The following is a 14,397-nucleotide window of genomic DNA, read 5'->3' on the forward strand; positions in this document are numbered from 1 at the left end:
AAAATCCTCTAAATATCACCTAATCCTGTAAATCTCATTACTAGCTTTGCATCAGTTCATACCTCGACTCAGTGAGAAGTTCAATGAAGTGTTCAAATAATGACAGATGAAGCTCATAGGGTGCATGAAGCCAGACCTGAAATACAGAAAAAAATAGTATTTTTTGTACTCAAATTGACTTGCAGGTTAAAAACAAGCATTAATAAATAAAAGGTTATGAAGAGATTAAAATCATTCCTATACATGACTGTTCACCTGGTCACAAGGAACTACACGAGTTCCAAAAATATTCTCTGTAAGGGTACATGCTGAAAACTTCTAAAGGGATCTAGACAAAAGGTCACACACTGTCTTTCTGTACAAACTTTAAACAAACAATGCAATAACTCCTAAGTAGCTATTGGGGTTTACAAGGCTGTGTTAAATTTATTTGGTTTAAGTGAAGGTTTATGTCTTCATAAAATTAACTTACTACCTTCCACCAAAATTAAACTCAAAGTCTTCCCTGATTTTAATTTTTACCCAAAATTGCCTGCACTGAAATTATTTAAATTCTCTACCAAAAAACTCAAAGTATCAATTGTTCAATCAATAGAAGTAATAGAAGATAAAAAGGCCAGAGAACTCACAGTTACAGCTGCAAATCTTAAAAGTGATTTGCTATTGAACAAAGCATAATTAATACTTGTGATCTGGTGTATAAAATTGGCTTAAATGAAAAGCTTTCTAGCTTTTGCTTTTCTTCTAATCTTATAATTTAAAATGATGAGAACAAATCCTTTAATTTCTCTGTTCTGCATGAGTAAGAACATCCAATTTATCCAAATTAAGCGAAATGTTTGGATCACTGATTTCTGAATAAAGTAAATAATTCTTTAAAAACTCAAAAAACCCCCCCAAAAAACCCTCAGCCAAAATATCAGACTTTTGGAAAGTTTCTTGCTAAATAAGGTTTCCAGGAGTGCTTTGAAATACTCAAACAGACATCTAAAAAAAGGAAATGGTTGAGTCTATTAAGCCATTTGTACAAAACTGACTTGCAATATTAAGTCAGCATTTTATAGCTGGCTTAGCAGTAGTAGTACGATTTTTACTTCTTTATTTTAAATGTAAAGTGTGGTCAGAATTCTTTTACTCAGTCTATGTCAGGTACAGATAATGCCAAAGGAGCACATACAAAAGGGTAAGTTTGGGAAGCTCTTATCAGCCTCTACTGCATTAGCATTTCCCTCTGAAATTTGCTGCTTTCCTGACTTTAACACAACATTGAAGTATTTCACAGGTCATGCAAGCAGAATTTTAACTCCCTTACTACCAACCTGGCAGGATATGTAAGATAAAGTGATTACCATGTGCTATGTTGAAAGCTTACCTCCTACTTTTATTATCATGGCATTTTTCATGCATTGCTATATGTACTAAAGTAGAAGACATGGGTGAAAAGAAATTGATGAACAGAAAACTACAGAATATTATCTTCTAAAACAACAGAAAGCAGAAACACCTGTGGCACCCATCCATTATTTGTGCAGTAATTCAAGCCATTTCAGCAGGAAAAGTTGCCAATAATCTTGTTGCTCAGCTGCTTCACTGTACTATGCAAGGAATAGGAAGTTCTCAGGATAATGGCCTAATTTGTTATTGTTGACTATTTAAGGTACACTATCAGCATCTGACTTAATGACTATCCAGCATCATAATCACTTTTCTGTACAGCTTTACATACTTCAAAATCACAGAGCAGGTCCTGGAAGGCAGCAGAATTTGGGATAATTGATGTCTCATGCCCGCTGTCAACAGTTCCCACCAAGGAAAAGGTCAGGTGGAGTATGTGGCTGTTCAGAAGGGACCTTTTCTTCTTTAACAGCATTGCCAGCAGCTTGAACAAGTAAACAGAAAAGGAATCAATCCTGTGAACACACAGCAATATTGTCTAAGCATGCAAGAGAACAGATGAAGTGTCTGTGTCCCTTTTGAGAAGACCCTTAAAAAATGTCTGCTAGTTGATACTCTTGATGAAAAAGTTTGAAAGTGGCATCACAGCTCATTACAAAAGCAGCATATCAAGGACATTCTCCAGCTCATAAAATATCTGTTTACACCAAAGACAGGATCTAGGCCCTGAGGATTAGGGACACACACACCCCTCTCAGCTCTCTGGCAGTCAGTCCCAGTTGAAGGCAGCACATCCTCAGACAGTTGTGTTCCTGGACAGTAAACATGGACCTGGCAGACAAATGGAGCAGGCCTAGAGCACTGCATGCCCACATGAGAGATATTCTGGCACTGAAGGAAAGTAACATAAATCTGAATAAGCCTCTTTTTTCTTGCTATGCTTCAGTCCCCTAGGTGTGACTGCAGTCCCCACTTCTGCTCTAACTTTTTATAATCTGGGCTGGGAAAGAACCGTTTGCCAGATTACTGTTCCAGTTTCTTGTCTACTAAAGTAAACTTGTTTAAACACTCAACATTCTGGCCTGTTCAGCTTTACCTTCCTCATGGAAAGACTAAAGAAACACAGATTTCTGGGAACCTCCCTCCAACCATACTATTTGCTGATGTCAATACCAGTGGAATGTAAGGTCATTTGTGATGATCCACTGGCTACTCATGGTACAAGGGTGACACTGTCTAGACTTGTTTGGCCACAGTAAGCCAAGGTCTGCACCAGGCTCCTTGGAATGATATGTTTTGATCTAACTGCACCAGGCATTAGCATTACAAGGTTTGTAAATACATAGCCCAAACCACAGAACTTTCCATTTCAATAAAGCAGCCTCCATGAGAAACATAAAATGCATTGCTCATGTGAAAACCTTTCCAAATCAGTCAACCAATTCTTCTGCATAACTGATTGCCTTTTCCCTATCCCAGTGGAGAATTAATGTCTTCAGCTTGAAAGGAAACAGCATCACTAAGTACAAAATCTGTGCATCTCCTTAAAAGGATGCTTCTAGGAGTCCACTTGTTTGGGTTTTTTTTATGTGTCCTTATCCTCTCTCTTGCTGGCACATCAGAGAAAAACTCCCAGGCTTGCAGGAATGGATTCAAAATCACAAGAAAAGAATCATTTAAGTTTGATAGTTGTGCTCTTCCATGCTGTTACTGAAGGCTCAGTTTCAGCAATGCTGCTAAATTTGCACAGTAGCTTAGCAAAAAACTTTTCACCCTCTCCTTTAAAAGAAGTCCTAAATAATTCATCTATGCTAATTAAACAGGAGCTCAAGAAACTTTAAAAGAGAAACTCAGGTTACAACACAACATGAGGTTTCCATGGGAACAGTGATGACAAACAGTAAAATTCAATTCAATCAGCTTGGTCTGTTTTAAGCCATTTTTTACATACCTGATATCCTTTGATTCTTTCCATCTCTTTGCTGGCCAGTGGATTGCTCTTTACCACACAGACCAAGGCTTTCACAGCTGCATACAACCCTTCCACATCTGATGCCATGGCTACAAGTCCCAAAATAGCAGCAGCCCCACCAACATATTGCAGTGTAGTGGCAACAGGTTTGGGGACAAATGTTCTTACTCCTGAGCACAGACAGAAAATGAATTAAAATATATTCAAATCTAATTTCTGCAAGAAAAAATCGTGAAAGCAATTTTTATTTTAGCATTACTTGAATTATAAAAAGAATGTTACTAGAAGAATTATGACACCTCAGAAGAAGTGGAAGAAATACAGAACAATAGTTTATAACCTAAGGTAAAGTAATTTAATGCATTTTCATAATGATGAATCATAAACTGAAACAAGCATCCCATGTGAGCAAAGAAGATAATAATATACCCATAAAATATAAAAATGTTCAATAAATATGATGCATCATTGCATTCATCAACACATGATTTATCTTCTAGATCCAAGTTCTTATTGACAAGCAATTATTAACTCTAAACCATAATAATTCCTAAGTGCTCAACTCACCCAAATACCCTATCAAAGCTGCACCAATGGAGCGTGCTGGTCCATTCAAATGCCCTGCTGAGTTATGTAGCAGCTTCACAGGTGTGGCATTTTCATGAGAAGAAATTGCCAGCTGAAGAAAATAAGAAAAAAAAAAAAAGCAGGGGTTGAAGGGAAGAGGTTGGTTTTTTTATGCAAGCCTAAAATTCCTAACTTATGAATTTCCCTGCTGTGATCAGGAGTAACATGCAAGAAACCCAGATCAAGCCTTTCCTCTTAGAGATGTTCCATCCCTTTGATCATCTTGGTGGTTTTCCCTGGACTCACTCCAACAGGTGCATGCCTTTCTTGTGCTGGGGACCCCAGAGCTGATGCAGCCCTGCAGGTGGGCTCTCACCAGAGCAGAGCAGAGGGCAGAATCCTCTCCCTGCCCTGTTGCCCATGGTGTTTTGGATGCAGCCCAGGACACATTTGGCTCTCTAGGCTGAGTGCACATTTCTGGGTCATGTCCAGTCTCTCTTCCATCAGCAACCCCAAGTCCTTCTGGGCAGGGTTGCCCTCAATCTGTTAATCCCCAGCCTGGCTTGATACCAGGAACTGCTCTGACCCAGGTGCAGTACCTTGCACTAGGTCTTGTTAAACCTCATGAACCTCCAATTGTCTCACTTCTCTGGCCCACCTAGCCCTGGAACTCATCTGATCCCTCTGGATGGAATCCTGTCCTTGAAATGTGTCAACAGTACCACTCAAGTTAGTTTCATCAGTGAACGTGCTGAGGGTGCACTTGATCCCTCTCTGTCATTAATGAAGGTATTAAATAACACCACATGGACTCCTGAGGGACAGCACTTGTCACCAATTTCCACTGGGACTCTGAGCCATTGGCTACCACCCAGTGGTTGAAACTGTCCAACCACTCTCTTAGCCATCTTAACAGCCCACTCACTGAATCCATCTTTCTCCAATTTAGAGAGAAAGGTGTTGTGGGGGACTAAGTCAAAGGCTGTACTGCAGCCCAGACAAATCCCATCTGTAACCTTCCCCTTGTCCACTGATGCAGTCACCTCACCACAGAAGGCCCCAAGGTTGGTCATCTAATGCCCAGAGGAGCTGTGAGTTCTCAGTTCCTGGAAGTATTTAAGGTCAGTCTGCACTTTGAGCAACCTGACAGTGAAAAGGTGTCCTTGCCCACAGGAGGGGGATTGGACTAGATTGTTCCTGGCTACATTGAGCAGATTGTCTTGAAGTAAGTTAAAAGAAAGGAAAAAGTCATACACATTAACAGACTGATTTCCCAACGTACCTGCTTGGCAATAGCTTTACTATCCAACTTGTTGTAAACTTTCCTTATTTTTGCCACTGTAAATGAAGAAACTGACAGTGCATAGAGACCAAAGGAGACCTTCTCTTCTGGTACCAAAGATACTGGAGATGGATTGATTCCTTCGGACTTTGAATCTTTACCTTAAAGACAAAATAGAAGTTCCCTTCACTAACAGCATTACTTTTTTTTAAAGTTGAAGAGTAAAATGTTAAGCAACTTATACTGCAGAATAGGTACAAAAGGAAGATTTTTGCAAATAACTGTGATGTGACATTGTCCAGCCTAAGGGCTGTAAACTTTCCTTTCCTTTTTCTGAAGGAAAATAAAGCAATCAAAAACCAGAGAAGCATTTGGAAAATTTGCATCTTTCCCTGTGATAATTGGCTTTTTACTACAGTTTGATAGGAAAGCTGTCTTGGAATGGTATGAGAGCTGCAAGATTCAAAGACAATATATAATCATATCTTTACATTTTTTTATCCCTTCTAATATAACTTTCTCCAGATAAACATAGCATACACTATGAATAATGACAGCTTTAAGCCTTTCTAACTGGTTTAAAACCCAAGTGAGGAATACAAGCACTTCTACTGTATCTCACACAAGAATTTGGATTTCTATCATCCTCTTCAACAGCAGCTACTAATCATCTTCCTACGAGCAGCAAGCTTTCCCTCCCTGCTCCTGCATACTGTCTCACCTCCCCTGCCAGTACACACACACACACACAGACTCCATCCCAAATCACCAGGTGCCACCTGCCCTGTACTTACATGGAACATAAACAGCTTGGAAGCTGCCCACGTAGTTTGGCCCCAGCTCATAAATGGTGCTGACCCCTGGGGCAGGCAGCACCTCCTCCAGGAAGTGTGTGGGTCCCAGGCGCCACACCAGGGAGGAGAGCTGGCGCTGGGCGGGCGGCGTGCCGATGTACGCGTACACCGTGCTCACCACGGGAGGGTTGGCAGAGCCTGAGCCACTGGGGCTGCTGTGGATGTAGTGAAGCTGGGAGGGAGCAAAACATAGGCAAGTTAGTGAAGGAGCAAGGGTATGGTGTCCAAAAATGGTTTTGCAAGCTGGGGGAGGTATCAAATGATTGCCGTGTAACACAGGGTGTTTCGATGCTGTACTGAACTAGACGGTGAAGAACATTAAACAGAATGGAAATGCAAAGACCAGAAGTGGCTATCAAAAGATGAAGGTGTGTATGGAAACACAGGAGGAGAACATGAGAATTCTTTGCCTAAAGAGGCTGTATCTTGATTCTAAAGACAGGGTGCTCAAAGTAGTGCTGTCTTTCCCAGTCTTTGGAAATTACACCATTTCAAGCTAAAGTGCAAATGTGATGAACTAAATTCAGCAAGATTTTTCAAACAATTGAATATATGATTAAGATCCTGGCAATATATAAAAACAATAACAACCTCAAAAGGCTTTTTTCTATTTACCTTGTAAAAAAATTGTAAGCAGCTATTGAACATAGTCATGCATAGCCAGAGAGAGGGTCAGACATACTCATGCTGATGTCTTAAGTATTAGCTTTAATATTTTTTAGATTCTGCATTGCATTGGTGTGTGACTCTGAACTTCACATAAAGTGGTAGCAAATTCTCTTCACAGTTTAGTTAGACAAAACAATTCTTTTTCAGCCCAAGAATCAAGGACACTGTTGAAGCTTTACGCTCAAGTATAAAAAGTGGCAAATTGAAAAAAGAAATCTAAGAGGATGGGACTTCAAAACCTGAAGACTATTAACCCCAATATGTAAATGGACCTATACTGGGAGAAAAACTCTGAATGTCAATATGTTGTTTTACCTGCAGCAGTACGGTAACATTAGCTCTTTAAACCCTACATCAGGTTAAGCTTTATCCCTCAAAGCCCACACCTGCCAGGTGTTAAGTGATGTCTGGATATCTGTTACAGCTTGGGAATATTTTGTACTCAGTGGACAGGTCCACAGTGCTCCTCACTGCTCACTGCAGTTTCTTCCACCTAACTTTGAGATATTGACCTTTGCAAAATTCTTGTAAGTTTTTTTTTACTGCACAGGGAGAGGAAAATCACTCCAATCAGTAAAAATGATGATTTAAAGGTTTATTTTACCTTAACAGTGTTGACCAGCTGTCCATCGAGGTAGAGTGTAGCTGTGCTGTTCTTCAGCATGCCTTTACTCATGACCAGAACTAGGTGATGCCACTGGCCCTCCACAATGAGGTCGCCGCAGCGGAAACGGGCACAACAGGGAAGGATTTCATAAAATGATGATTCCTCACTGAAGTCATCAACTGAAGGAAAAGCACCAGTTAGTGGGCACCAGCAGAAATGTTATAAGAGCTTGAAAATCTCAGGATATATTCAGATTTTGGAAAATTGTCTTTTACTTCTCACCTTCTCGCTTCCCTTTGAAATTTTAGCTGGAATTATTAGCTGGCCAAAGTTTTTATTTTCTCATGCTGCCATGCATGACACAGAAAGATCTTTTGTTGTTTTCCTGAAGAAGTTTCTACAGCAGGAGTCACTAGGAAACAACAGATGTCTCCCCAAACCCACAGAGCTATTTTTCACTTTTCTCACACTGCAGAGATGATGATACCCATACTTGCAGACTTTTTATTCCCACTTTTGCTACACAAAAATGACCCTTACTCTACTTAAAAGCCATCCCAAAAAGATAAAAAAAGATAAAAACATCCCCCTAAAACCTAGGGAATGTTTCAACAGAAACCATGAACTTTTTAGAGCCCTCTTCATTCTTTCATACTGAAGGAAAAGAAACCATTAATCCTTTTACCAAAACAGCTGCCTGCACAGGGAGAACATTCATTTCTTTAGAAACAGCACAAGGAAAATGTTAAAAGCAGAGGACTTAGAACTAACGTTCAGATACAAAAATAATCTCAAGTTCTTTTTCTCAGCCAAACATCTCTGAGCACAATTCTTGCTCCCAAGAAGGGTCCTTAAATCACCCCATTTATTCTCACAAGAAACTGTCAGCACTTCCAATCCCCATGTTGTGCACAGTTCTTCAGGTTCCTACCTGCTCAGCACTCAACAGTAAACTACCAACTATGATTTAGACACAACAGGGTAGCACTTAAGTGAAGCAAAGTCTCCTGGTTCAATTAAAAAACAGTCTTTATAGTCAGACACCTTCAGATCTTCTCTGACATAGCCCTTTCAAATCCAATCTCTTTCAGGAGTTTGATTATAGGTACTCACTGAACTAAAAGTATATGAACTATAGCTTTAGTGCAGGCTAAAGCAATTAATGTGAAGATAGACTTGCTTCATTCTCTAAGAGTTTAGTCCTCTGAGAAAGAAAGCACTGTTAGTACCTCTGTAATTTAGGAGGTTTAATTCCTGCTTTATACTATGGGTTTTCAGCTCTCAAGTTTCAGGTGTTGAATCTAACTTCTACTAAGAGAAACTGCTGCAGCTTGTGAATGTCTGCTTACAGATTATTTCTTATTTTTATGGTAACAGTCCCTTTAGCTGTTTGTGGGAGGTTTTTTTAATAATAACAGTTGTATGAATTGTTGTATTTTGAACAGTTGTATTAGTGCTGCCTACTCAAAAGTAAAGAACAGAAGCAGGAACAGGTTTTGACAACCATTTGGGCTGGTCTGGTGAAGAGCTAAGCCTGAAACACAGGCAGAAGGCTGCCCTGCTCCTCTCAGCTCCTCCACAGACTCAGTGTTTAACAGCCTGTCAAAACCAACCACTTTTGCAGGCTCCTATGGAGGACAAGGCTGGAGACAGGAGACAGCTCATCCTCAAGCCCCTGAGTGCACAGATAGCTCTGTCTAGCAAACTTAGTGGGATCACCAGCTTCACTTAGATCTTCCCTACATCTCTGATAATTCCTCCTTTGATCACAGATACTGAATGGAGATCTAAACTGTTTCTGAAAACTGACCACAGCATTAAAACATGAAGTGAATGACTGACTGCCTTCAAAAAACTTTCCAGTACTGGGACTATCCAGACTTTAAAAGCCTTCAACCTATTAGTTTACTATTTCCAAACTTCTTCAAAGCAAAGACAGTTAAAATTTGCACCTCAAGACCTCAAGGGGTGATATCTAAAATGAATGACACAAGATAAATCAAAGGCAAAATCTTTCAAAATCAATGATGTAATCCCTCCCCTGAATACATAATACCTGGGGTTTTGGCAAAAAATTTTCTTTTATATACAGACATCAAACCTACTTTGGAAATTATAAAAGCTCCATAAATTAATGTTTACATTTTGCATTTTCCCATTGTCAAAACCCATCAGGAACTGGCGGAGCAGCAACAAAAGTTCCAGCAGAACATAATTCTTCTGGATACTGGGTTTAAAACAAACTTGCTGTTGCATGTCTGCAACATTGCCAGCATTAGCTGATGAAGTGGCACAACTCTCACCATAATTCTGAAGCAGCTCTTCTTTAGTTGAAACGATCAGCGAGCGGTCTTTTGCTGAGAGGACAATGGCAAGGCAGACGTAATGCTGCTCCGAGGAGTTCGCACGCCGCACTACAGTGAGGAGTCTCACGGGATGCGTATTGGGAGGTGCACTAAAATGTTCAATGCAAAACCAAGTTGAGTAGCTTAAACCAGATGGTGGTGGGAAAAACCTTTCACCTAAAAAGAAAAAGAAAGTCCATTACATAGCTGCAGTAGGTAGTACTTAGGATACCTACTTGATCCTGTTCCTTTTTTTATATCAGCTCAGCTAATATCAGCTACGTTTTCTCAGAGACTGAAGAAGCCTCTGTTGAGGGAATATCTCTCTACCACATACATCTAACTCCACTTAATGTCCCAGGATGCTCCCACTAATACAATCTTACTGCAGTAAGTGTTTACCTCAGTTTTTAGACTTAACAACTTTTTAAATTAAATGACTATATTCAGTTTATCCCACAACATACAACACTCCTGTAGGATGAATTACCTACAATTTAGATGTGCTTTTGTGATGGTGTGTGCAACTACACCTGTAATAAATGCAGTCAAGAATTCAGCAGAATGAAGTCACAAGTACAGCATCACAATTCATTCCACATTTCCTATGCTCTACACACTACTACCTCAACTTTTTCCCTAATGCAACTGGGTTATTATTCATACCCCTTGGCTGATTACAATTTAGCCTTTTGCATTTCAAAGCAATCACACATTTATATTTCATATTGCTTTTCACTGTCTTGGGTGCAACAGAAACACAGACACAAAAAAGACATAAGAAGTTCTTGACTGCCAGTGCACAGCATCCAACACCATACTATCATTCATGGCTAATCAAGAAGTTTGAGAGAGCTAAACATCAGATACAAAGCACTGTTACCAGTCATACTGGATTACTCACCAGTTCCAATCCCGCTCACGACGGCGCCATCCACAAGCCCTGTAGTAACAGCATTGTTTGTAGGTGCATTGTGGGGAGCCAGGCTTGGCAAGAACAGGCAGCTGTTAAACAAGAGCAGCAACACACTGGAGTTTATGGAAGTCAATGGAAGTGGAGTTCAATACTAACAAAACATGGCTTAGGAAAATATGCACATATGCTTTGTGACTTTATGGAGTAATGAAAAATAGGAATTAATTCTCAAGATTGCTCACTGTGAATCTAAATTATCTCTAGCACAAAGAGCTTTGGCAGTATACACCTTTGGTGTGAAGGTACAGAGTCATGCCCATGTGTTCCTTTGTGGGCACCTGCATCTTGCAGCAGCCTTTGAGCTGTTCTGAACCTTCTAAAGAGACTGGATCAGCTAAATAATTACAGGATCAACAACTGCAGACAATGATGCTCTTAAAAAAGTATGCTCTCACACTAATACCATATTCCACCCACTTAGCTATGGTTGGTCCTTACAACAGCTACTGATGTTGTGGACCCAGTGGAAATCAATGTAAGGAGAAAAGTTCTTAAACTCTTTTTTAAAATTTATTATAGAAGCCTTCTTACTTGACTTGCTGAAATTACAAGAAGTCACAGCTGCATTATGTGAGATACTTCTGGACATGTTACCAGCACCCACAAATTTTCTGAAGCAAACACAATGAAAATTCCTTTTGGCAGCCTATTTCAAGTTCTTTGGTCCAGACAATTTTCTTTTCTCTTATGAAGGATGTAGAACGCAGTTTAGAGTAATATTTGTTTAATTAAAAAAAAAAAAAAAAAAGTCTGTCCCTGACTGTATTGGATATTAAGGCTACATGGAAAACAGGAGCTGCATCCTTGCATTGCAGAGCTGAAAAGACAATGTAGAGAGCAGCAGAGCTCCCAAGTACTCAGGTTTTTCTATCACATTTTTATAACCAAAGAGACCAAACACTTTCCTTTAACACATGTTGAGAATGGTGTCATGTTTTCATCTTCTGAATAGTTAAATCGTATTACATGATCCTCATAAAGTGCCTCACTCAGCAGGTGTTTAATTAGAGAGAGAAAAACAAGTGGTGCTAAAAGAAAAAAAATGAGCTAAGCATGATATCCAGACTATGCCTCCAGTTAGTAATATTGGGGTTTTTTTAGTTATTTGAATTCATCATATCTGCATTGTCTGTTTATTTGCATTTCTGATTTGCCCACTTCCACATTTTCATGTTCTTCAGCAATTTTAAGTGGGTGTCAGAATTCCTGTGCCATCTAAATGTCATACATAAATCCCAGCAACACTTCAAAGGTATGTTGGCATTCCTCTGTTTTAAAAAGGATGTGAAACCCAGAACTGAGAGGGTCCTATCAATGATACATAATTAATTTTTGCACTTTCACACATGCCAAGCAAGCATTTTTTATCAAGGTACTAATGAATGATAAAGTGGAGATTTATGTGACTTGAAGCATTCCTTTCTCCTCTTCAAAGAGTTCATTTGTTCCTTACTCACAAAGAGTCTATTAAAAATTACAAGACTCCTTTGGGAAAAGCAGGAAGCAAGCCAACACTGCGCCGTGCCCCAGGCTGCCGGAGAGCTCTGCGGGACCTTACCCGAACCCTTCCAAGGACGTGTCAAACTCGATGAACGCCGGCGTCACCGACGAGCCGTGGAGCCTGATATCATGTGGGGTTGTCATGGACACCAAACACTTGACTCTGGTCAGGGGCACTGTGCTCCCTTCTGCTGGCTTCAGCAGGCTCCTGCTTATCCGGTAGTGGCTGTCCTCGTGCGCGCCGAAGACGCTGTCGGGACCCAGGCCCTCCGTGGAGGTGACCATGCTATCTACAGGAAAAGCCAAGAAACACTGTGTTACTAAAGGCAGGCATTTCCAGGCTGTTTCTTTGGACCTCAAGTCCAGTGGAATAGCTGGATTGTCAGTCATCATCAGCCAGTTCAGCTTGTCAAAAGATAATGAGCTGGGCAGCATTGCTTTGATAAAAAGCTCAACAGCAAGGCAGGAAGATGAGCATATCGTGCAACACGCCAAGGAAAAGTTGTGGTAAAGCAAAGAGGCTCTCTCATTACCCAATATCAGCACAGTGTTCTTTCTGCACAGGCTCCTCTTCAGATGCATTCTTGCTACCTGATTTAACAGGCAGGGAAAATTCTGCTTTGTGCTCTTCAGATGCACTAACTCTGAGCTAGAATCCTCAGAGCTCTTAGTAAGCAGAACAGCTCAGTAAACTTAGCTTAGGCAATTTAACATAAATTGTGGTGGTTCAGAAGACAGCTTTGAATTCTCTTTCCTAGGTTAAAAACTTTCTAGACTCACATTTTCATAATTTTCCTTGTTTATTTTTCCCAGTGATAACACCCTAATGCAAACATATATATAAATAAACAAAGCACTGGCCAAGAAATAAACTGAATTTCTTCTCCTTTCTTCCAAAATTTACTGAATTACGATAATAAAACAAACTCTGTTCATTTATTTTATTTACTTCATGATTTAATGCTTAATCAGCATCATCTAAGATACTTTCTAGTTTCTTTCTAAATAATACAAAAATTTCAACTAAAGTATTTTTAATAATATTTTACAGCCAGCCACACAATGACCAAACTGACACACAGAAATAGATACCTCATGCTTCGGAAACTTTCCAACAATTTCTTTGTATTATAATTTACTGAGACTCTCTTTTACTAGATGAATAGCCATTCCCAAGCGCTACAACTCATGGACAATAATAGAAGATTGAGCAGTGATTTTATCTGACACCTTACTGAACCCACAAGAAATACTACACAGATACAATGATTTGTGGTGTGCACATGAAAGTGGCTGAGAAAAAAATAATGTTAAATAACTACAAATGCAGAACCTACTCAAGATTTAAAAACAAACTACCACCATATTTAACAGTTACTGTTCCTAAAATGAAAACCTATAGTTACCTTGCTGGATATATATTCAATATAAGTACTATATTCCCTCTGCTTTTAGAACTTTTCTAGTCCAACTGTTCTGATGATTTCACATTCATACATAGCTGGGGTAAAGTTAGGTTTTTATGGATGCTTATCTAAAAAATGTAAATAGGTATGCAATTGGGGGATATCAGTGAAACATTATTTACACACATTTTTAGCACTTCAGCACCTACTTCTCATTTCTGGTTCAAAACTCAGTGAGCTGGGTTTGTGCACTCGGTACTGTTTCAACAGCTTTTTGTCCCAGGCTCCACAATTCAAAGGATTTCCCAACCGTAAAAATTCCCTAAAAAAGAGAATAAAAAAATGTGGAAGTCATTTTCTCTATTTATTTGTCTATAGTGGCACCAAATCTATTAGCACTTAAAAAAAAAAGGCAGTAATTGCTTGCAATAAACATAACTTAACTAAGAAAATAAACCAATGCATTACTATGATCCATAACATATTTGATCCATTCAAAACTATTTAATTTTGGAACACATGCCTTCAAAATTTTGCACTATTTTAAATAATGAAGAATTTTTTATGAAGTAATTTATCATAAAATAAAGCAATGGTGACAATTCCCTCTTCTTCATTTAAAAACTTGGCAGAAGGCTGCTGCATCCTGCAGAACATCAGGCCATTTGATGATGTGTGTTCAGCAAGTGAATCTTCTGGAGAGGCAGTTTATAGGCTGAAGTAAGTGACCTCAGCTTTGTTTTACCAGCGTGTCCTATTTGGTTGGGGGAATCATTTCACAGCTGTATCTACAGATAACTATAGTATCTCTCTATAGAGCTACC

At 39.4% G+C, this 14,397-nt stretch overlaps 1 protein-coding gene across 4 annotated transcripts in view; it reads right to left on the bottom strand.

Moving 5' to 3' along the window:
• Positions 1–14,397, bottom strand: part of WDFY3 (WD repeat and FYVE domain containing 3) — a 145,969-nt gene that overhangs the window by 39,358 nt on the left and 92,214 nt on the right. For all 4 annotated transcript variants that reach the window (XM_079306951.1, XM_079306950.1, XM_079306949.1 and 1 more), the window contains exons 16-26: positions 13,783–13,895; positions 12,226–12,457; positions 10,596–10,696; positions 9,650–9,868; positions 7,344–7,525; positions 6,011–6,242; positions 5,217–5,377; positions 3,935–4,046; positions 3,347–3,537; positions 1,727–1,879; positions 63–136 (exon numbers count right to left, since the gene is read on the bottom strand). In XM_079306951.1, coding sequence (XP_079163077.1) covers positions 63–136; positions 1,727–1,879; positions 3,347–3,537; positions 3,935–4,046; positions 5,217–5,377; positions 6,011–6,242; positions 7,344–7,525; positions 9,650–9,868; positions 10,596–10,696; positions 12,226–12,457; positions 13,783–13,895 — 1,770 coding nt within the window. The remainder of the gene's footprint in view (positions 1–62; positions 137–1,726; positions 1,880–3,346; positions 3,538–3,934; positions 4,047–5,216; positions 5,378–6,010; positions 6,243–7,343; positions 7,526–9,649; positions 9,869–10,595; positions 10,697–12,225; positions 12,458–13,782; positions 13,896–14,397) is intronic.

The sequence above is a fragment of the Erithacus rubecula genome (assembly GCF_903797595.1).
Source record: "Erithacus rubecula genome assembly, chromosome: 5".
NCBI classification, from domain to species: domain Eukaryota; kingdom Metazoa; phylum Chordata; class Aves; order Passeriformes; family Muscicapidae; genus Erithacus; species Erithacus rubecula.